This window comes from Triticum urartu, chromosome 2 (assembly GCF_003073215.2).
Source record: "Triticum urartu cultivar G1812 chromosome 2, Tu2.1, whole genome shotgun sequence".
In the NCBI taxonomy this organism is placed as follows: domain Eukaryota; kingdom Viridiplantae; phylum Streptophyta; class Magnoliopsida; order Poales; family Poaceae; genus Triticum; species Triticum urartu.
In genome coordinates this window covers 42491666-42514214 of record NC_053023.1, presented here as the reverse complement: position 1 = coordinate 42514214, position 22549 = coordinate 42491666, and the positions used below count along the sequence as shown (strand labels likewise).

At 46.0% G+C, this 22549-nt stretch overlaps 2 protein-coding genes across 2 annotated transcripts; one reads left to right on the top strand and one right to left on the bottom strand.

Annotated features, from left to right (window-relative positions):
* Window positions 1-8929: 8929 nt before the first annotated feature.
* On the top strand, window positions 8930-17722 carry LOC125534912 (elongation factor P-like). Its single transcript, XM_048697956.1, has 4 exons — window positions 8930-9112; window positions 16659-16820; window positions 16943-17021; window positions 17440-17722. Exons 1-4 carry the CDS (start codon window positions 8930-8932, stop codon window positions 17556-17558), a joined length of 543 nt encoding a protein of 180 aa, XP_048553913.1. The 3' UTR covers window positions 17559-17722.
* LOC125535538 (protein TOC75, chloroplastic-like) lies at window positions 17701-22137 on the bottom strand. Its single transcript, XM_048698604.1, has 7 exons — window positions 21061-22137; window positions 20066-20287; window positions 19799-19906; window positions 19397-19591; window positions 18775-19023; window positions 18225-18479; window positions 17701-18141 (listed from the first exon to the last, which is right to left on the bottom strand). Exons 1-7 carry the CDS (start codon window positions 22057-22059, stop codon window positions 17893-17895), a joined length of 2277 nt encoding a protein of 758 aa, XP_048554561.1. The 5' UTR covers window positions 22060-22137; the 3' UTR covers window positions 17701-17892.
* Between the last annotated feature and the right edge of the window lie 412 nt (window positions 22138-22549).

Sequence of the window (22549 nt, the reverse complement as noted above, 5' to 3'; positions counted from 1 at the left end):
CTCTTGAGAGCTGCGCACTCTCTAGACATATAGGTTTGGCTTTGAGTGTTGAAGAGTTGTTGTCTTCACCAAGCCTGATCTTCAGCAACCAAGAGTGATTGTGGTTTGCGAAGGTCGACCGAAGGTTTGGAGATCGCCGACAAGGATCTACCCCGAGTGAAATCAACCTGAGTCTGATCAGCTCTGTGTTAAAGGAGAATAGGGTGAAGAGAGTTTATCTTCCGTGTTAAGTCACAGCCCCTCCAACAAGACGTAGCCCTTTGGCAGAAGGGTGAACTGGTCTACCAAATCTCTTGTCGCCATCGAGCACCACTGGTTAAATTTACTCTAATGTATTTCATTAAGTAGCTTAGCTTATTTTTTTCATCCTGTGAATCTATGTTTACTCCTATCATTATCCTTGTCTATATTCTTTTATTGCCAGTCTGTACCTTTGTCTTACTTGTGTAATCTTTCAGTTGCATTTCTCTCTGCTTCAACCATGCTATGTGTCATTCTGTTACATCTGTTTGCTTGCTGCATAACCCTCATTGTAGTTAAACCTATTATCTATCAAGATCGTTCTGTTGTAAATGCTTCCCTCGAAGAATATGCCTCTGACGAAGAAAACTGATTCATTGCATTTCTCTCGATACTCTATTCCGCTGCTATGTTTGGGTTAAGTTTCAAAGCTTTCGAAAGAAAATTTGAATCTCCCATTCACCCCCCTCTGGTCGATATACTCTTGGCCCTAATAGTCCGAGATGATATTCTTCATGGTGCTTTAGTCAAAGGCCTCGCTGAAGAGTTAGGAAACCAGTTGTTTGGTTCTCCTATTGTGAGGAAGTTGAGAGTTCAAATTTTTGACCATTACCTCGCCGGCAATAGCCAGTTGGCGGGCCCATCGCGTCCAATGGTCATGTTGGCCCTTGGGTTGTGACTCTGGCTATAAATAGCCACCCCTCTTCACCATTGGTTGGTTGGCTACTCCTTGTGAATTTCAAGCAAATGTCTCTTGAGCAATCAAACCTCTCGAAGAAATTCACTGTATCCTAAGTGAGGAAAACCTAGTGCCTAATAGACAAAGTGATTAAGCATCATTGAAGAATATGTTCGAGTGAACCATATACTTTTTACTCTTGAAGACTGTGATTTTCTAGATGGTTAGGTGTCGGTTCAGAGCATCCAACAGTCATTGTGGATTGTCGATGAACAAGTATGTGAGGGTTTGGAGATCGACCTTGAAGATCTACCATGAATGATCGGGCGAGCTCTACGTGATCTTAGCTCAAGGAGAAAAGGGTGAAGACATGCTCTTCTAAGTTAAATATCAACCTCTCCAACCAGATGTAGAGTTGTCACAACAATTTGAACTGGTACAACAAATCAAATGTATTCACCGAACCCCTAGTTCCATAGTCTTCACTTTTGTTTTATTTTGAGTAATTTGCAAGTTCTAAAGAATTTGATACTTACCCTTTCTGAAGACTTTAACCGAATACTTATCTATTCCGCTGCATTTGCTTACATTTTGTTTTACATTCGGTGTCCTTGTGATGAAATGTACATGTCTTGTGTTAGGCTAGTTTACCTATTCTATTTCATCACTTACATGCTTTCCTCTGTCCCCAAGACTTTGAAGCCATGCTTTGTTTAGTTTTCTCTAGGCAGTTTATGTTCAGTTTAGCTCGTTGTCCTTTGAAGAAATAGCTTCTTTCAAATAATTTCTTAAAAATATCCAATTCACCCGCTCAGGCCGATCAAACATTCTCACACTCTAATATGAGAGGCTGCCAAAAGTAAAAAGTTATGCACCCAGACCAGTGCGCCAGTCTTCGTCACTCATTTGTCATCTGCTACAGCTGCACAAGACAAGCTTTATAAAAATCCTACCAGTGAGGTTGTTCCATATGGAACATTTCTAGAAGAAAAGAATAAGTTATCTGATGACATGGAAATTGTCATGACTGACAACTTTGTGGTATCATTGCCACCTACTACCATCCGAGAGGGTCGCGAAGAAGTTGATATAGATGGAGATGTGACGCCACCATACTACGATGACTACTGGGAATCCCAACATCCCCCATCTCCAATTCTTCAAGATGCACCTCCTCTGTTCTACCAAAATCGCCATTTGATCCTCTACGAAGACTTTGTCGTATGCATTGTTGTCCAACTACTTCACTGAAAAGCATTCTTGAAGAATTTGAACCTGCATGTCCCACTCGTGAAGTGCAAGTGGATATAATGCTAGTGCCTGAATTTTCCCACTTCCAAAGTTGTGCTCCTGGCAAGCACCCCAAGTTCATGAAAGATGACTTTCATGCACATCTATGAGATTCTTCCTTGGCAGAAATTTCATGATTCCATGTGTATGCAAAGTGCTCGCTTCTAGAGACCAACACAAAGGTTGTACTATGATATCATGCTCATCAACCAGAACCAGTTATTTCCTTACTAACATAATCAACATAAGGGCATATCCAATGGCAACCCGCAAAAAACCTCCTACATCCGTCCGCGGACAGGGGGACCAGTCCGCGGAGACAGATGCGGGAGGCAACCATCCAATTCTAGCCGCATACATTTTAAACCACATTTTAATAAAGCAGACAAAATTCATGCAAACCGGCCGATATTGATCGAAGTTTGGATTGAAAATAATACAAATCATCCACACATAGCATGCAAATTAGGTCTAGTACAACAAGGTCTCAAATTCGACTAGATCCCAGATGTCCAATAAGTTTTTCATGAACGAATCATGCCCTCCCACACATACTTCCCCTTCAGCTTCATTCAATTGACTGTGCACGTAAATGGCTATCCCTCTGACCTGTGGTACACCACGACGGCACGTGCGGGCTACATATAATGTGTAGACCAACATTGAGTGAATGAATCAATCAACAAGTTGAGCAAGAGGAAGTAAAACTTACCATCTCCTCCATGTCCGCGTGCAATGGCCACCTTGCCTCGAGCTGATTAACCAAGTTGCAAAACTTGATGACGATGACCTGGATAGCGTGCCAGCAATATGACAACGACCTCATGTTGCGTCGTTGAATGATGTACATGTCGTACTCATAGGGGAAATGTGCTTTCCTTCATGAAATTTTTCATGCACTTGCTCCCAGAAGGGTGACCCTCTGGTCCTGTCTATGAAATCTGCGGATACGGCCAGCCATGCATCGCACAACAACTCATCCTCCATGATCGAGTAGCTCACCATCCTATGTACTCTAAAAAACAACATAGCATTTGAAAATAAGCTCAATAACATTTGACCGAACACCTCCCAGGCGTGGTGTCCGCCATGGGGGTCGTCGACAGGAGGCGGAGTGTACCTCGGTACAAACGGCTCCAGGGCTGAAAGCTCCATCGAAATGGCGAGCCGGTGCGTCGGTGCTGGTTATGGACGTCCAGCAATGCCTCTGTGGCGGCCGGAGATGAACAACATCGGCGGCGGAGGTGGAGGGTGCGGATGCAAAGCAAGGGGGAGAAGGGGCATAGTAGAAGGAAATAGAACCGAGAGGGGGGGTGGTGGGCCGGGGGTGTTGGAGACCTACGTTTCGGGTGTCCGTACTCCCGCAAACCTCCCACATATTTGTCTCCAATTTGCGGGAGAAATCGCGTCCGACCGCCCCCACAGACCGATACAGGTCAGCGTTGGATGTGTTTCGTGGTCCGAACAACGCGGTATGAACGGTTGCAGGAGGTTTAACGGTCCGCCTTGGAGATGCCCTAAGGAAATGGAGATATTGCCATGCTTTGAGCCAGTACTTCAATCTCTTCAATTCGTTGGCCTGCTCCAACTTTTCACAGGTGTGTAGGATTGCAATGAAAGAATTAGTTCTATGCCACCCTCCACATATCTAGCAATCATAAAGATACAACCACTTGAGTTCTTGAGTGGATGACTGACAATACTCATTTCCAAGCGCCAGCTACTGAATTACTTCGTCACACTAGTTTGCACTATGCAGCTCCTAGTTCCATTAATTTGTACAAGGAGAAAATGTTCGCACACACTTCTTGATGAAGAATTTGCACTATGCGCCCAAGACCATCTATCGCATTGTGACGAAGACATTGTGCCCCATCAAAGGATTCAACTCCAGTGATGAAATCATTAGCCCTATGAAGAATGTGCTATACAACTTCACCAATTCCATTCCCTTTGACTTGCATGATTTCTTTGTAAGGACGATGGTCGATATTTGCACCAAGGATTATGCGATTCGTCATGACTTACTCTTCTCCTGCATATCAACATAGCAGGTGCTTGGCCCAAATTATCATGGTTTTCTTCCTCCAGTTATATATTAGGTTGGCCATAGTGATGGTATCTTAGCCGGTATCATGCACTCCAGAATAGCAAACATGCTGATGTGGCAGAGAATTAAAGAAAAGAGACGGGTTAGAATAACATAGGTAGATACTGTATCATGTTAAATGCTATGCTATTTTGTGTTATACATGACAATAAATATGATCATCTATGATACTATGCAATATGAGACCTCCTCCAATGCACTAGTGCTAAGATGATGTGCTAAACACATTAAAGCCCTATTTGGTTCCAAATAAGTCACCAACTTATAAGTCGAAAAGTGCAAAAAGTGACTTATTTTGCCAAACAGACCCAACTTATAAGTCACCCCAACTTATAAGTCATAAGTTGCTCCACCCCAACTTAAAACTTATAAGTCACCCCTTTTTGCATGGGTCCCACCACCTTTACATAAAAAAACAAGGTGGGAAGGTGTGCTCAAGTGACTTAGAGCATCTCCAGCCGCGCCCCAGGAAGGCCTCCCCAGGCGATTTTCTCGCGCCGGCGCCGAAAACATGGCCCAGTCGCGCCCCCAGGAGCCCGATTTTCGCCCGCCTGGGTCGAAAACAGCGCCGACGGATCCAGGCCGAACCCGGTGCGCTGGGGGCGCCCGGGGGCACCAGGGCGAGCTGTTTTGGCGCGAAAAAGCTGCGGGCCAGCCGTGTCAGCGACATGGCACCTCGTCTTCCACCAATGGCCTCGGTTCCCGTGGGGAATCAATGGCAAGGCTGCCGCCGGTCAGCCTTGCCATTGATTCCTCACAGGCGGCGCGTCACGGACGGTGCGCCGACGCCTCCCCTCCCTCGCACGCAGTACACACGGGCGCGGCGCGGCTATATAGCCGGTGGCCTCACTCGCCTGTGCCACACCAGCCCCGCCCCTCGCCGCCGCCCAGCCCTCCCTCTACCTCTCCCGAGCGCCGCCCAGCCCCTCCCTCTCCCTCTCTACCTCTCCCGAGCCCGTCGCCATGGCAGAGCGTTTCCCCGGAGACGAGGCGGCGGCCAACGGCTTCGGCCGCCGTTCGCTGCGCGAACAGGAGTCCTGGCTCCTGTTCCAGGCGAACATCCCGGCGCCGCCGGACATGCGCGCCGGGCCGACGGGGTGGAGGCTCAGCGATGGGGGAGTGCCTTCCCCCGTTGCCCGACGCCGTGGCGAAGCCAAATACTTCGCCGAGGAGGTCGAGGTCGTCGCGCCTCCCTCACGAGCCCAGCTCTCCCTCACCCAGTCCCTGCCGCACTCGGGCTGGGCGTTGTAACGCCCTCGATGCGGCTATATCTCCCACGTGTCGAAGCACGACTTAGAGGCATAACCGCATTGAAAGCAATGTCGCAAGTGAGGTAATCTTCACACAACCCATGTAATACATAAGGGAAAAGATACATAGTTGGCTTACAATCGCCACTTCACACAATTACATGAATAAAGCATTACATCAACCAGATACAATCAAGGTCCGACTACGGAACCAAAATAAAAGAAGACTACCCCAAATGCTACACAGATCCCCGATCGTCCCAACTGGGCTCCACTACTGATCAACTGGAAACGAACAACACAAAGGACAAGATCTTCATCGAGCTCCTCCTTGAGCTTGGTTGCGTCATCTGCACGGTTCAACGGCACCTGCAAGCTGGTTTTGGAAGTATCTGTGAGTCACGGGGACTCAGCAATCTCACACCCTCGCGATCAAGACTATTTAAGCTTATGGGTAAGGTAAAAGGTATGAGGTGGAGTGCAGCAAGCGACTAGCATATATGGTGGCTAAACATACGCAAATGAGAGCGAGAAGAGAAGGCAAAGCACGATCGATAAAAGTATGATCAAGAAGTGATCCTAAAACAACCTACGTCAAGCATAACTCCAACACCGTGTTCACTTCCCGGACTCCGCCGGAAAGAGACCATCACGGTTACACACACGGTTGATGCATTTTTAATTAAGGTCAACTTCAGGTTTTCTACAACCGGACGTTAACAAATTCCCATCTGCCCATAACCGTGGGCACGGCTTTCGAAAGTTCAAATCCCTGCAGGGGTGTCCCAACTTAGCCTATCACAAGCTCTCACGGTCAACGAAGGATATTCCTTCTAGCGGGAAGACCCGATCAGACTCGGAATCCCGGTTACAAGACATTTCGACAAGGTAAAACTAAACCAGCAACACCGCCCGAATGTGCCGACAAATCCCGATAGGAGCTGCACATATCTCTTTCTCAGGGCACACTCAGATAGGCTACGAGAGTAAAACAGCCCTCGAGTTTCCCCGATGGCCCCGCAGTCTGCAGGTTCGGACCAACACTCAGAGGAGCACTGGCCGGGGGTTAAATAATGATGACCCTTGAGCCGCGACTCAAGGGAAAGAAAAGGCTAGGTGGCGAATGGTAAAACCAATGTTGGGCATTGCTGGAGGAGTTTTATTCAAGGCGAACTGTCAAGGGGTTCCCATTATAACCCAACCGCGTAAGGAACGCAAAATCCGGGAACATAACACGATATGACGGAAACTAGGGCGGCAAGAGTGGAACAAAACACCAGGCATAAGGCCGAGCCTTCCACCCTTTACCAAGTATTTGGCTGCATTAATTAAATAAGAGGTATTGTGATATCCCAACAAGTAAACATGTTCCAACAAGGAACAACATCTCCATGTTCCAATAAGGAACAAACTTCAATCTTCACCTGCAACTAACAATGCTATAAGAGGGGCTGAGCAAAGCGGTAACATAGCCAAACAACGGTTTGCTAGGACAAGGTGGGTTAGAGGCTTGGTTCAACAATATGGGAGGCATGATAAGCAAGTGGTAGGTATCGCAGCATAGGCATAGCAAAAGAGCGAGTAACTAGCAAGCAAAGATAGAAGTGATTTCGAGGGTATGGTCATCTTGCCTGAAATCCCGCAAGGAAGAAGAACAAGTCCATGAAGAAGATAAACGGACGTAGTCGAATGGATCCTCACACACACGACGTTACCAGAACCAACCCGGAGAAGCAAACACCGGAAAGAAGCACACAACATAGTAAACAACCAACACATGAACATGGTATGATATGCGGGATGCGGTATGCGATGTATATGCATGATTTGCAAGGGATTGAATGAACCTGGCCTCAACATGGGAATCCAAGAGTGCCACTGGAAAGGTGAGATGATTTCGGTTGAAATCGATATAAAGATAAATATGCTACAGCACTCAAACATGACAACAAAATACATGGCAGGGAACCACTCATGATGCTTGACAAAAGATGAACACTGAGCTACGGCCAATTCATCCATTAACAGATTCAAACAAGCATGGCAAAAGTGCAAATGATAACAGGTTTCAGACTTAGTGAAATTAACACAAGTCTAGAATTTAACATCAGGTAGCACACTTTAGAGCATGAAAACTACATGCTACAGGAACTTAACATGGCAAAGCAAGGCATGGCATGAAGCTACTCAAAGCACGTAACAAAAGTCCCTTAGTGACCTTGAGCCAAAAGGGATCAGAAAATACAATTACAAGCACGTGACCATGGCAAAAACATGATCAGATCTCAGACTTAGTGAAAAACTGGAGCATGCAAAACAGTTAACGAGTAGGCATGTTTACGAGCTCGATGCACTCACTACAAAGCATGGCATGACAAACTAAGCATACACCCATTAAGAATACATGCCTAGAAGCTAGACATGGCAAGAACAACAACATAGCATGCACAGTCAATTGCAAACACTCGGCAAAATCGCTAACATATCAAATCTGCCAGATTCACGAATAGCAAAAGTAGAGCTCGACTGACTCAAGCTAGGTTGCTCCATAAATGCAAACAAAGACATGGATGGATATAGCACCACAATGTTAACAAATCATCCTTACTGATCATCCTCAAAAGAGGCATGGATCACTAGGAAACAACATGAACATATGGCATAATGACAAAATCAGGACAAGGACTTAGAGAAATTCTAAGTCCCTGAAATCAGCATTACCGATTACGCTACTTTGCAAGCTTGTGCTAGTCACCACAAATCACAAAAATACATGGTAAGCACTCTGTAAAGATGGCATGGCATATAACAAAACACATGTAGAGCTCAGGGTCATAGCATGCACACATTAATCATGGCAAAAATGACAAATATCTATTTGATGAAACAGATCTGGCAAATTATCACATAGCCCTCTTCCAACAGCATTTCGGGGTCAATGATGAGCTCAAATGAAAATGATGCAATGAGATGAAATGATGTACTCGTTGAGACGAACATTTTGATATGCTACACGCTCAAAACGGAGCCACGGATGATGAGTTATGATGCGATGAAAATGCCCAAATACTGGAATCTGGGGGACTTAGTGGAAATTTGACCTTCGGCACAACGGGACGGGGGAACGGGATGACGATGCCTCCGGGTAGGGGCAGCTGTTCTGGTTGGAGGAACGGTGGATTGATCCCACGTGCGATGAGATCCGCGAAGAAGTGGAGCTCGGGCGAGCTTCGCGAGGCTCTCTCCGCCGATGGATGGGGAGGCGGCGTGGATGAGGAGGGAGGGTGGCGGAGATTGAGCGGTGAGGGCGGCGCGCCTAGCCTCCGTTCGTCGGCCACGGTGAGGCGGCGGCGAGTCATGATGGCCAACGGCGGCGGCTTGAGGCTCCGCAGGCGGGCGGCGCATGCTGAAGGAGCACGGGTCGGCGGCGCTGCCCGTTGGCGAGAGAATGACGGCATGCGGGCAGGTGGCGGGCGCGATAACTTCCGCTTAGCGGCCCCTAGTCGTGCCACGTCTCGCTGGACGGACGCTCCGAGGCCGCAGGTCGGCCGGGGCGGCGCAAGAGGCATGGCGGCGTGACACGCGGGGTCAGGGCGATCGTGGGGAACGGAGAGGCGCGGCGGCGCTAGGGCGGCGGGCGGGGCGGCGATGCACGCGGAGCGGCGGAGGCGCTAGGGCGAATGCGGCGCGCGAGCGGGCCGGCGAGCCGGTTCGGCCCTGGGGCGGGCGGTCTGGGCTCGGCAGGCGGGCGGCGATGTGGGGCGCTGGCGGCAGGTGAGTGGAGCCCTGCGGGTTTGGGGCGGCGAGTCGGAGAGGATGACGTGTCCGCTCCATTTGGATGAGCGTAAGATAGGTTCGATGTCGTCGGGCGGGGAATTGATTCGGCGGCGCTGGGTGGCGCAAGGTTAGGGTTTATTGCGTTGAGAATTTCAAAGGGAGACACATATTTATAGATAGAGGGAGCTAGGAGAGTCCAAATGAGGTGCGGTTTGCGGCCACGCGATCATGATCGAACGCTCTAGATGATGGAGAGGGTTTAGGTGGGTTTTTGGGCCAAATTGGAAGGGTGTTGGGCTGCAACACTCACGAGGCCTTTTTGGTCCCTCGGTTAACCGTTGGAGTATCAAACGAAGTCCAAATGACACAAAACTTGACAGGCGGTCTACCGGTAGTAAACCAAGGCCGCATGACAAGTCTCGGTCCAATCCGAAAACGATTAACACCCGCACACGAGAAAGAGGTAGAACGGGACACCGGGTGACATAGGAGCGCCGGATGCAAAACGGACAACGGGGAAAATGCTCGGATGCATGAGACGAACATGTATGCAAATGAAACGCACATGATGACATGATATGCAATGAATGACATGCAAGCAATGACAACGCAACAACAGCAAATAACTGGAAGACACCCGGCGAATTGGTCTCGGGACGCTACAACACTCCACCACTATGAGAGGATCTCGTCCCGAGATCTAGAATGACACCGGAGGGACAACAGAAGAGAAAGAGGAGAGGTAAAGCTAAGTTGCTTCTTTGACAAATGAGTGAAACCACGAACCTTGCAAAGATTAAACCATATAAAGAAAGAATGCAACAAAGAAGAACAAAGTTGAAAGCACTCCGGTAGGGAAGAGGAACAAGGAATTACAAATTCGGACATCACTTCGGTTGAAAAGAGATGAAAGACTTGATAAAATGAAAGAGCTTGAGCAAAAGGGCACAACACTCCGGTTAAATGGATAGGCATGAAAATAACATGATCTTTGACAAAAAAATGAGATGACGAGTGAAAAGAACAACATCGCAATGCCTCCGGAACGAAAGAATAGAAGATAGATAGTTGAGCTAGGAGAATGGAGAAGAAAATGCCAACTTCTGCCACAAAAGAGCTTGAAAGGCATCTTTAGGAGAAGGATCGAACGGAGTTGTCGGAAAACCAACAACGAAAAGAGTAAGCTTGTTCTAGGCTTATGGACAACATCTCAAAACTGAGTTGAAATACTGCCACTGACGGAAACGATAGATTGGATTGATATCCACAAGGAGACGAGAAACTATTTCATCGGGAGGATAAATGAAGAACTTGGTTCATTTATGAGCACCATAGATAGATAGCAACATTCCTTAGGGAAGGCTTTAGGTGAACTATAACCCAAGATAACTCCAATGACGAGATTGATGGGTTTAAAATATCTCATTCTTAACCACATGTGAATCATGGAACATGAACTCAAATTATCAAGAATGACATAATACCACCTCCAATGATACGGAAGAAAGAATTACACTCCGGATAGCAAGATGAAGAATACTTGAGCTCCCTAGAAAAGAATCTCGATGAAAACTTCGAGAAGGAATTAAATCCTTTAAGAACCATCATGTAGAGTCTCCATGAAGAATTCCGGTAACAAAAGGATGATCAAAGGAAGTGAAGGATGAAAAGAATAAGATTGAAACCTTGCAATGATTAGATGGAGCTTTGAAAAGATATAATTGAAATAACTTGGAGCTCCGTAAAAGGAAGATTAACCAAAGAGATCAAGAATTTATTCGTCATGAGCAAACTCTGAAGGAAGGAATTGATCACTTGGATGAAACAAGAATAAGAATTACATTATGCGTATCCTTCACCAATTAAATTGATGACGAGCAAATGGATTGCATACAACTTATTCCCGTAGAAAGGATTAAGAGAGATATAGCTCAAACTTGAGAAGGTCTTCGACGAATCCACCGGTAGGATTGAAAATAGCAAATGAGTTGATATGATAACAAGGTAAGAAGAATCTTGAACGAACCACCGTATGAATTGAAAATGAATGAAGAGAAGATAAAGAAACACCGGGAAGAATTAGCAAATGAACGAAGGTACTTGAGAGAATTTAGATACAAGAGGACGAATAGTTCACGAACTGATTAGAGAATATTTGACTGATGCACCGGTAAGATTTGGAGAACAATAGCTGAAAGCTGACAATGAATAAGTCTTCTGAAATGATGGGCTCCGGAGGAAGGAAAAGAATTTTCGCGATCAAAACAATTATGAGAGGATGGCCTTGAACTAGAACCACGAATCTCTGAGAGAACGGATAAGATATGGAGGTAAAACTCTTCTTCGGTCTTCAAAATCTGAGAATGACGATGAGAAACACCACCAAATTGTTGAGATATTCTGGAATAAAGTAGAATGGAAAAGTTGAACCAACGATGAAAATAGTGTGAAAGATCTTGGAGAAGGAATTTGACTGATGAAGAATCATTCTTACGTCAAACTTTGAAAGAATTTGAGAATAACTCCAGGAAGATTAGAAGAGTCAGGTAAGATCCTGGGAAAAGACCTATGGGTTAGGGCCCACTGAAAAGATACACTGTAGAACGATTTCAAAGAGAGATTGCCCCGGTTGAATTCAAATGGCTTGAATGAGATAACATCCTCGAAAGAGCTTGAACGAAAGCAGAGTGTAAGCACGAATCTTCGGGATATCTTGAGCACTCCGGAACAATTGAATAGCGAGAAATGACTGAATATGAGGTGCACCGGCAAGAGAAGGTATTTGAAACGAGGAAATGATATGATCAACAAGGCTTTAATTGGTTCCACCAGAGAAGAAAAAGAATGAATAATGATAACTTGAAGCTCCGTTAGTATCTTCTTGAGAATCACCGGATAAGAACACTGACGGAAAAGGAATGGAGAGACTTCACAAGAATAAAAGGATAGTTGATTAAGACATTGGATTCCTTGAAGAAAAAGGATGGGTGGGCGGGAAAACAAAGGCAACTTGGGGATGGATGAAACAAACACCGTTGAGAAGAACTGATACTTGATCTTGCGGATGTTGCAATGATCGGATCCACTTGAAGAGAAGCACACCGGTTTAAAAAGGATTGACATGAAAAACTCGATGATCGAGAAGGATTAGTGTTCACATCGGGGTATGAGAACACCGCTTAGGAAAAGGTATGGAATCAACATTTGACTTCGAAGCAACTCGAATACCACAACTTAAAACAAAAACAAAGGATTGGCTTGCAGAATAAGCCGGAACAAACATATGATAGAGATTTCGTTCGAAGTTTTCGTGGTGGGGCCTACACGGGCTCGATCGTACAGCACCATCATGTACAAGGCAGTGCACATGACATACGAAGCGTCCCCGGGTCGGCATAGCCAAGGACTCTTTAAGACACAACGAGACCACTGTAAAACCAACCGTGGATAGGCGGACCACTAGACGTCGAACCCTAATTTCATATCATACACCTGTCGGAAAGATATCCTAAGAGCTACTTGAATTCCACTTATAAACTCCCAAAACTTTCCGGTTATGCAATCAGATGTTGGGGATACAGAGGAAGCATAATATCTCACCCAAAACTAGCAAATCCTACATCCAGCTGTATCCATCCTTCAACACATAACCAAGAAACCTTCGGAAATCGTCTACCTCAACCTTCGAAAAGCATCCGTTATACGAGTTATGGCAATACTCCCAAACTCCCGCCCCAGTACTGGGTGGCGTCGAGGTTATCTCACCAACAACTGCATAAAAGAGATTGTTGATGTCGGCGAAACTAATCTCAGGTATTCCAGAACTGCAACGATAAAATTGTGACGACAACACCTCGGAGCTCAACTCCCCGGGACACTGCCACAACCCCTAAATGACAGGAGGCACCAAGAACAATGTTCTCATCACAAATCGATCGGAACCGCTACAAGAAATATGTCAACTTGTGACCAGCACTATTGGTCACTGAATGGTCACTGTTTTCAATTTGTGACCTTTTTGTGACCAAAAACATAAGGTCAAAAGCTGGCCGTCATAAACTGACTATAGCGACCTTTCTTCTGGAATGGTCGTAGAAGTTTATGACCAAAATACGTCTACTGTGGCGTTTTGGTCACTAGCAACCTCCCCAGGCCACGTAGGCATCCAGCGTGGCAATCTGATGTGGCATAAGATTCAGCCCGGTCCAATTCGAGTTTCTACATGGGCCTAGCCCAACAATTTGGCCTTTTTATATATTTTTTCTATCAATTTTTGATCAGCTTCATGGACCAAGCCCAACATTGCAACTTTTTTTATTGTTGGGTTGTGGCCTTTTTGTCTAAACGAATTTAGTTTTTCTTTTTTTCCAAAAGAAGGATCCACTAGTCAGATGGGTCCCGGTTGTCAGGTTTTGGTAACTGGGTCCCATTTGTCATGTTCTGGTAAGTGGGTCCCATCTATCAGGCTCATATTCTTCATATTCGAACCAATATTTAAATGGGCGGACAAAAAGCACACATAATGCTTGAAATAAGAGCAACCAGATCCTTACAAGTGTAATACAGTGGCAATCACAGTAATGACTACAAGTGTAATACAATACTTTACAAGCTTTACAAGCAATCACAAACTCACAACATGCCAAACTCGTTGGACTACAATAGTGATATGAACAACATGCCGAACTAGCTGGACAACTGTAGTTAGGGCTGGGAACAAACAAAACGACCTTCAAGAAAACAGACAACATGCCTTCCTCGGTCGCCCTGTTACATGAATCAGCAGGGAAGAATCAGAAAAGGTGAAGAATCAGAACAGACCATTCAAGAAAAGGAAACTTATTTAGAATGATAACAAAAACTGAGTTAGTACCATGCTTTTTGTTCTCCAGCTAGTTAAAATGAGATAAATCGTTCATACAAGAAAACAGAGACGCAATATGAACACACAGCAGGATTGACAAGTACACAGCAGGATTCAATAATTTTTTAGGATCGCAAGACACCAATATAAGCTAGAATTGACAAGTACACATCAAGATTCAATTCATCTTGCCCATATACAGCAACCAACAGACATCTAACATTTCAGCATGCACATACAACTTATTTACTTATTTTTGAGCAAAACCGCCCACTGCCAAACAGAATGTCCTTTCATTTGATAAATAAGAATAGCATGCCAAAGAAAGGCAAGCGTACAACAAACACACTACAGATAAGCAAGATACTAGAGGTCAGCACACAAGTCATATCATATATTCTGTTAACCTTTGACACATCATATAGAATTATGAGCTTGACAGTCGTCGGTCTAACCATATCACGCAAGCAACGGCATACAAACTAATTAGCAGTACTATATATGATGCAGCATACGGACAGAATTTCTACCTTGTTATCATTAGGGAGCAACAGGGGGTGGGGGAAGATTTCGATCGGCTTTGTGTCAACTGCCATCACCACAAACTCAAAGTCTTGGTAGCTAGGGAAAATAGAAAACGGAGATTAAAAATCATAGGAACTGAAATTAGTAGGACCGACCAAAGCACGCAGCTAGGGACTGGTCACCTTCAAGGTAGAACAATGAATTAACTAGTTTTAGTCAAAGTCGTAAGCATGCACATACAGCCATACATACGAATTGAACCAGAATCCATGTATGTCTGTGCACTTAATTGCAGGTTCTATCCAACTTGCAACTGGAAGGAGTACAACCTAGTTTACTAGCAGCCTAACAAAGATTCAGGTTCTTGGTTTGGTGCATGGATCCTGCTGTCATAGACAGACAGAGAGGAAAGAGCACTGACGACACAACTACGACAGCAGAGCGATGCAAGCCAGTCAGGCAGTGCTTGATAAGCTATTGATAAGTAGTTTGCACACAATTAGCAGGCAACCAACAAAGTAATGTTGTATACTGTTCTGCAGTAAAGAGTAGAATTTCTTTCTGTTGGCTCTAAAATTTCTGTCCATGGTACACACATGACATACCATCGATTTGAATGTGAAACTTAATTCTGCACAATTTAGTTGCTTATAAATTCCAGCACCAGATTAGCATGTCTCGTTACTAATGAAGTAATTCCTTTATCAATCATAGAATGGAAGGAATCACACAACATCGGGTAGTACTGTAATTGGATTTAGTAGTAAATCTGTAGATACATGTGGTTGGTATCTACTAGTAGGGAGTTGCACAGCATCTGGTGTTCTAATTAGAGAGTTGCTAGTGTGTTTTACTTACCCTGCTCTGCTCTTCTTTTCTACAAGCGAAAGCAGAGCAGGGAGAGCAAGCACACTACCATAACATACAAAGTCGTCTACAACCAGCCCAAAAACATACATACCTACAGGACTCACTCACGCACTGCCATTGTGTTATGGATGAGCATGTCTAATGTGTGAGAGAAAATGCAGACAAGTTGAGGTAAAGTGCTGACCCCACGCTGTGAGGAACAGATCGAGGAGCTAATAACTAGGCAATGCAGCACCAAGTCCGACTCTACTACTACTACCTGTGATGCATCATTATTGATCCATGGAAGATAATAGTAAAGATTAGAATCCATGATTTTGATACAGAAGTTACCTAGCCTGGTAGCCTAGCATAGAGCAGCACTACATAGTACTTGGCCAGCAAATTTGAGCAATTCAGTGACCGCATCGCATGACAACAAATATAAAAGCTATGAACAACATTGCATACAATGTGTGACAACAGAGAACACATTTGACAATGTAGAACGCATGCGCAACCACACATCCCATAACACGGTTACAATCTAGAGGCAGTTAGCTAGCTGCTACCAGATCGCTCACTCATCAATATAGAACTGCAAAAGAGCGCAAAAGAAATAAATCAACAAGAGCATAAGGCATACTGTATCCAGCTAGCTAGATTTCATCTTGAGACTTATCCTTGTGCTTCTGTAGCATCTCGATAACTTGGTCCAGGGGTGGGTCTCCGGGCCTCCGAAAAACCCGGTCGCCGATCTTGAACTTGTACGCCTCCGGCTGCACAGAATGAACTCCTTCAACTACAAAACACATACATCCATGCATGTATACACTTGAGCTAGCATGCACCAACCAGTGTGTAACTAACCAACTACTCCAGCTAATTCCTTCCAAAAAAAAATTTGATCCAATTTCATTGAAGTGGAGCCTGAAATCCCGCTCGTCACGCACTAGCTAAAATCAAACTTAACAAGTAGAAACCAGTTTGAAATGAGGTTTCCTTTGTGTGCAGACAACCTCAAATACAGAATAAACGATCTGTTATTTTCAACAAATCATCATCGCTTATTAGCGATCGGTATTGTTCACTCTTCAAGTGTGCAACTGTTCTCATCATAATTTACCTTTCCAGACATCCTTTGAAGAAAGCCGCTTAAACGAGTCAGATGTTGGCGACAGGCAGAAGTGGTTGAAAGAAGGAATGGACTGCACTTTGTTATACTGGAATGGACGGGTATTTCCTATCATGTGCTATTATCTTCCCATTCTTTTCGATACTGTGCTAGTTAGTTTTTTCTGTATATCCGTGCACACTACACGATGACTTTTGGACACTGACGGTATTAAATTTTGCAGATCATTGATTTTGATCTCCCCATCACTGTTAGGCTGACCGTAACCGAGGCTGATCCAGGGCAAGGTGACAGTGCACAAGGTACAGAGAGTGCTCTATCCTGCAGACCTAACCTGCTGCACCTGTTCTAAGAATTTATGTAGCAGTATTGTAGAAGTAGAACTACAAGTAATGCCATTATGTCTGAGGCTTCTATTGGACCCAGGCGAGCATATCATTTGGTAGAGGCCGCTTGTCTAAACATTGATGTTTCTTTTCTAGTGAAGAAATCTCAATAGCCTTTTATGTTCATGTTATGGTTGGTTAGTTGCCAAGATCTCCGACAATGTCTCTCCTGGCATGGGTTCCTGGTTTTTCAACTTTAGAAGAGAGAGAGAGAGACCTCTTCCTTCTATCTTATAGAATGAAGGATGAGCTTGCATCCTATCTCAGATTCTGGCTTATGATCCCTAGAGCTGGTTAAACCTCATTTGAATTATCTGCTTACCTTGTTTCGCAGGAGGAACAAAGCCTGCAACCCTGGAGACAGGAGCTGTTGTCAATGTGCCCTCTTTCGTTGATGTAGGCGATGATGTCCTAATTGACTCGAGAACCGGGCAGTATATGAGCCGAGCATAGAGTGGATACCAGAAGGCATGCCAACAGTGAAGAGCTAGTTTTCTTGTTCCCCCATTTTTGGTTTAATTATCCGTTGAAAAGTTCACGACATCGTTTTTTCTTCTCATTTATCATACTGGGACCCTCTACACTACACCGGGCGTGAAATTCTATAATTTTCTTCACCTGGGTCCCTTTCTCCTTGAGCTGACAATGTGCAGTCTTAACATGGAATATACAGTGCAGGAATACCTTAGCAGCTAACAAACGGTGAATGTGGAACAAAGTACACGTTGCAAAATATATATGTGTGGCCTGAGCTGGGGTTGGTTGCGCGGAGGGTCGAACGTCCAGTCTAGAACCTGTCGCCGTATCTGAAGAAGACGGATCCCGTGCCGGCGTTGTGGTCGACGGCGTACTCCGCCCTGAGCGGGCCAAACCGGACGCCCACGCCGTACGACGATCCCTGGCCGGCGCGCCGGAAGAACTCGGTAGGGTTCCCCTTGACGTCCTTGGAGCTCCCGAGGTCCGTGCCATGCTCGGCAAAAGCGTACACGTGCGTGTTCTTCATCACTGGGACAGGGATGCGCACCTCCGTCGCGACCTGCATGCACACACGGTTAACAGCAGCATCGGAAATGCTCTGGTCCAAGTCGAAACCGAACGGAAACAGATTCAGCAGCTGACCTCGAGAAGGTTCCTACAGGCTCCGAGTTCGCCCATGCCGTAGCCCCTGACCGAGTGAGGCCCTCCGAGCGTGAACGCGTCGTAGCTCGGCAGGTCTCCCACACACCCTGCGTAGCGGCCATGGGCGACGAGAACGGCCGGCGGCGGCTTCCCGGCTCCCTTCTCCTGCTTGTTTAGGTTCACGAACTTTGTGACCGTCAGCTGATGGCGGTTGAAGAACGGGTTCCTGCTCCCGATGCCCAGGCCCTGGTCCACCTGCGGCACAAGAGGATTTACTTGGTTGGTTCACCATTGGAGAACTTATTTACAGAACCTGGATTTTACTCCTACAGAACATTTTTTTCCTACAAACTCTGGGAGTAAATTATTAACTGCATTTCTTCTTGCCAAACCTGACGATGAACTGCCTTCTATAGAAGAATGCACTTTTCTAGGACAATAAAAAACAATGGTTTTATTTATGAAACTACACCTTGAAGGCGTAGTTCTTTGAATCATTTGCGAAAACGGAAAGTCTTAAGAATTTACTCATTAACCACTTAAACCATACCTGGAAGATGCATCTGTCGCCGATGGTCTCGCCGTTGACGAACTCCGTATTATCCCGGGTAACATTGGCCTGAAGAAACGCCATCCTGTCCACACCGGTGCCGCTGAACGTCGTGGGGGGCCCGTCCATGCCAAGGGCACCGGTGGCCGTCGTCCGGAGCCCATGTGTGCACACATCATTGCTCTCATCACGCGTCGTGATCTCCTCCAGCACGAGGCCATAGGTGAACTTGCTCTGCTTTGTCAGGTTCTGCGAATCCAGGATCGGTTTTATTTTAATTTGTTAACTCACACACATCGGATATGATTCATGAAAAGGATTAATTTGAGTGTTCATGGAGATATAAATATGCGAAAGGAGGTATACAATTGACGTATATATCTTACTAATGATTTAGTTCAGTAACATGTACTCTCTCCGTCTCAAAATAAGTGACTCGGCTTTGTACTAATTTTGTACTAAAGTTAGTACAAAGTTGAGTCACATATTTTGGAACGGAGGGAGTAGTGCATTATATGATACACAATTGATGCTATCAAACTAAATGGAAATAATTGTTGGTCAATTAAGTGTTGGGATGTTTTACATGTCAAAACCGAGGGGGTACTGATTTTGTGCAAACCTCTGTTATGTTCGCTTTGATTCCAACTCTGTCAACCCAGATGGGTGGAGCATCGTCCATGTTGGGGCCGGCAACAAAGACAGGGCTGAGTTTCTTGGTGTTGAAGCAACTGGCTTTGAAGATGCGGTTCCTGCTCTGGTCCTCCACACCGTCCAAGTAAGGATGTGCGTACTCGAGCTTGAATGAAACATCATCCTAACAACCAAACAAAAACATGGATATATAATATTATATGCATGTCCAGATGTGTGGATCAGACGATCAGTGGATATATGTCTCTCTCCTAAGCAGCATTCCTCTTACACCAACCAAGTGACTGTTTCTAATTATAACCAAGAGCAGCACACAGAAAAACTGAAAACACACTCACTAATCTTACAAAATCATCCATTACCAACTCACCTGAGGATTGAGCAGGTTGCTCGATGAGAAAGAACCAGCGAGAGATCGGTTCAGGCCACCGATGTTGCGGTGCTCAAATGTCACACCTCCTCCAGGTTGAATGGATGCCTGAAATAAAAAGCTTCCATCAGATACATAATGCATAAGGTTCGCCAACAGGGCTTAAACTACAGTGATGGACATCTTGAGTTTGAACTTGCCCAGCAATTTTAAGACAGATTTTAACAAGATACTGTAAAAAAGATTACAAGTATGTAGACACATTACAAGAGTTGGTCGTCCCTGATCCCCTGGTACAAAGTTCCACACTGTCTCCACGTCGGCTGATTTGGGATCTTGTTCTTTGAGCTTGATTTCAACCACTACGCCCCCTTCTTTTGTCTCATCAGGTCGTGGATTCACCTCTATGTTAGAGAATAATCCGAGCGCATTTATGTTCTTCAGAGCCTGTTTCCCTGCCCCAATATTAAAGATATTGCCTGGTCGAAGCTGTAACAGCAGATCAAAAGAAACAGGTCAAATCCTCAAAGCCATGGAAAAAAGGGTTTGTACTGCTTTACACTGTCTCGGCGTTTTTCTGACACAGCGATACGTTTCGAAATGTGTAATCAAGGAAAATAAACAAAATTATATGTGAAAATTATTGATAATATCAAGTGACATTGTGATGGAAACAAAAACACAAAGTAATTTTGTCAAGCAAAGAAACACCATCTGCTCCTTCTGTTCTTTTTATAGCAGTCTTATATTCAATTTTTTAATTGGTCTGGGACTTGACAAGAATTGTGGACAGCTGATGGTTATGGTGATTATTATAATGTTAATAACAAGATTATCCCAGCTATCACGCTGTTTGTTTGTTTGTTTCATGTAGTAATGTAGTATACATGGTGTTTCCAGTGCATATACATTGCGATTGAAACAAAAACACGTACTCCCTCCGTTCCATATTACTTGTCACTGATTTAGTACAACTTTGTACCAAACCAGCGACAAGTAATATGGAACAGAAGGAGTAGTAATTTTGTCAACCAAAGAAACACATCTTATTCTTCTGTTCTTTTTAGAGCAGTCTTATATTCAAAACTATAGGACTGCTCAGAAAAAGAACAGAAGGATCAGATGGTGCTTCTAAATTGGTCTGGGACTTGACATGAATTGTGGAAAGTTATGGTTAATGTTAATAACAAGATTATCCCAGCTATCACGCTGTTTGTTTGTTTCATGTATGTAGTATACAATGGTGTTTCCAGAGCATATACCTGCTGGGGCAGCTCCCTGTCAATTACAGGGAGCTGGGTGTTCCCCTCGACGACATTGCCGAGCTTGTCTTGGAACTGGTATTCCACCCCGGTTACCTCCCCCTCGACGACCTCGCACAAAACCTCGCCGGCGTCGAGATTCCCGAAGTTGATCACCTGAGCGCACACGAACCCCTCGTCGTAGTACCACCTCTGGACGCAGTCCCTGATCCTCTGCAGCAGCCTGGCGCTCACCCGTCCCTGCTTCCTCACCATCTCCACCACCTCTCCGCGCACGGGCTCCGGCAGGATGCACGCCTTGGCCCGCCCGAGGCGCTGCTGATACGCCCTCTCATGCCTCCGCCGGAGCGCGATCTTCTCCCTCTCCGTCATGTCGTCGTCCTCGACCTCGTCGGCCTGCGCCGGCAAGAGGCCGCCCACGTTGACGCAGCTGAACCGCTTCGCCGGGGCCCAGAGGGCCTCGGCGTAGGAGACGGTTAGACCGAGGGTGCCGTCGGGCTGGGGCCGGACCGCCTCCACGCTGACGCCGTCGAACATGCCGCACGAGGACAGCGCCTCGAGCTCCTCGAGCAGCTGCGACCGGGTGTACACCTCGCCGGGCCGCAGCGCCGCGCCCTCGAACAGGGGGTCGTCGGGCCCCGTCGTGAGGCGCGCGCCCCCGCCGCCGCCGGGCGCGCGGCGGTCGAGGAACCTGACGTCCGAGACCTTGTACCTCTTGGCCCCTTGCAGCCTCGGGAACGGCACCGTCGTCCTGGCCCCGAACTCGTGCGCGTCCCAGTCCCTCGATGGCGGCTTCTCCTCCGCGGCGTGCGCCGCGCCGGCGTTGAAGAGCCACGATAGGAGGCCTCCCAAGCCGCGGCCGCCATCTTCGCTGCCGGGGTGAGGAAGACCGGTGCTGCCCGAAGCGGCGGAGATGGCGGACGCGAGGGCCGCGTTGCGGGGGGTCTCGGAGCGGGGCTTTGGGTTGGAGGACGATATGGCTATGTTGGTGAACCTCATTGCGTTGCGCTGTGATCGAGGGTTTTCGTCGGAAAAGTGGGTTTACGGAGCAAGACAAGAGGTGGTCATGGATAAGGAGACACCGTGGTCTTCACGCTTTATATATGCACGCTTTATTGGCTCTTAATTACGGAGTATTTCTCTAATACTATAAGCTAGTACTTTTTTTTGCGGGGACTATAAGCTAGTACTGTACTACCTACAATTGGTGTCTGTGATAGCTCGTGGCTTTGTAAGCATAGCAAATATGTCCGTATGTTAGAAAAATGATCTATATTCCTAGCTGAGCAAATTTGATTTAAAACAATATTTTTGATACGCTCATGCTTCGATGTGGAGCTAACACCCCTTCCCATAAAACAGTTGAAAATATGCAGCTAGATGAATCAAACAACATAATTAAGCGAAAATTCTAAACGCCCGGACAAATACGGGGAGTTTACAGACTCCTTCGTTAACTAATCTCCCCCCCCCCCCCCCCCCCCCCCCT

What these genes read in the sequence shown, in the direction of transcription:
- LOC125535538 (XM_048698604.1), bottom strand. Translation starts at nt 22,059, where the DNA reads ATGAGGTTCACCAACATAGCCATATCGTCCTCCAACCCAAAGCCCCGC. An exon ending in GCAACCTGCTCAATCCTCAG is followed by an intron (nt 19,592 to 19,798) that starts GTGAGTTGGTAA and finishes TTTGGTTGTTAG; the next exon opens with GATGATGTTTCATTCAAGCT. An exon ending in GCGACAGATGCATCTTCCAG is followed by an intron (nt 18,480 to 18,774) that starts GTATGGTTTAAG and finishes CTTGTGCCGCAG; the next exon opens with GTGGACCAGGGCCTGGGCAT.
- LOC125534912 (XM_048697956.1), top strand. Translation starts at nt 8,930, where the DNA reads ATGGCCAACGGCGGCGGCTTGAGGCTCCGCAGGCGGGCGGCGCATGCT. An exon ending in CGGACGCTCCGAGGCCGCAG is followed by an intron (nt 9,113 to 16,658) that starts GTCGGCCGGGGC and finishes ATCGCTTATTAG; the next exon opens with CGATCGGTATTGTTCACTCT. An exon ending in GCAAGGTGACAGTGCACAAG is followed by an intron (nt 17,022 to 17,439) that starts GTACAGAGAGTG and finishes CTTGTTTCGCAG; the next exon opens with GAGGAACAAAGCCTGCAACC.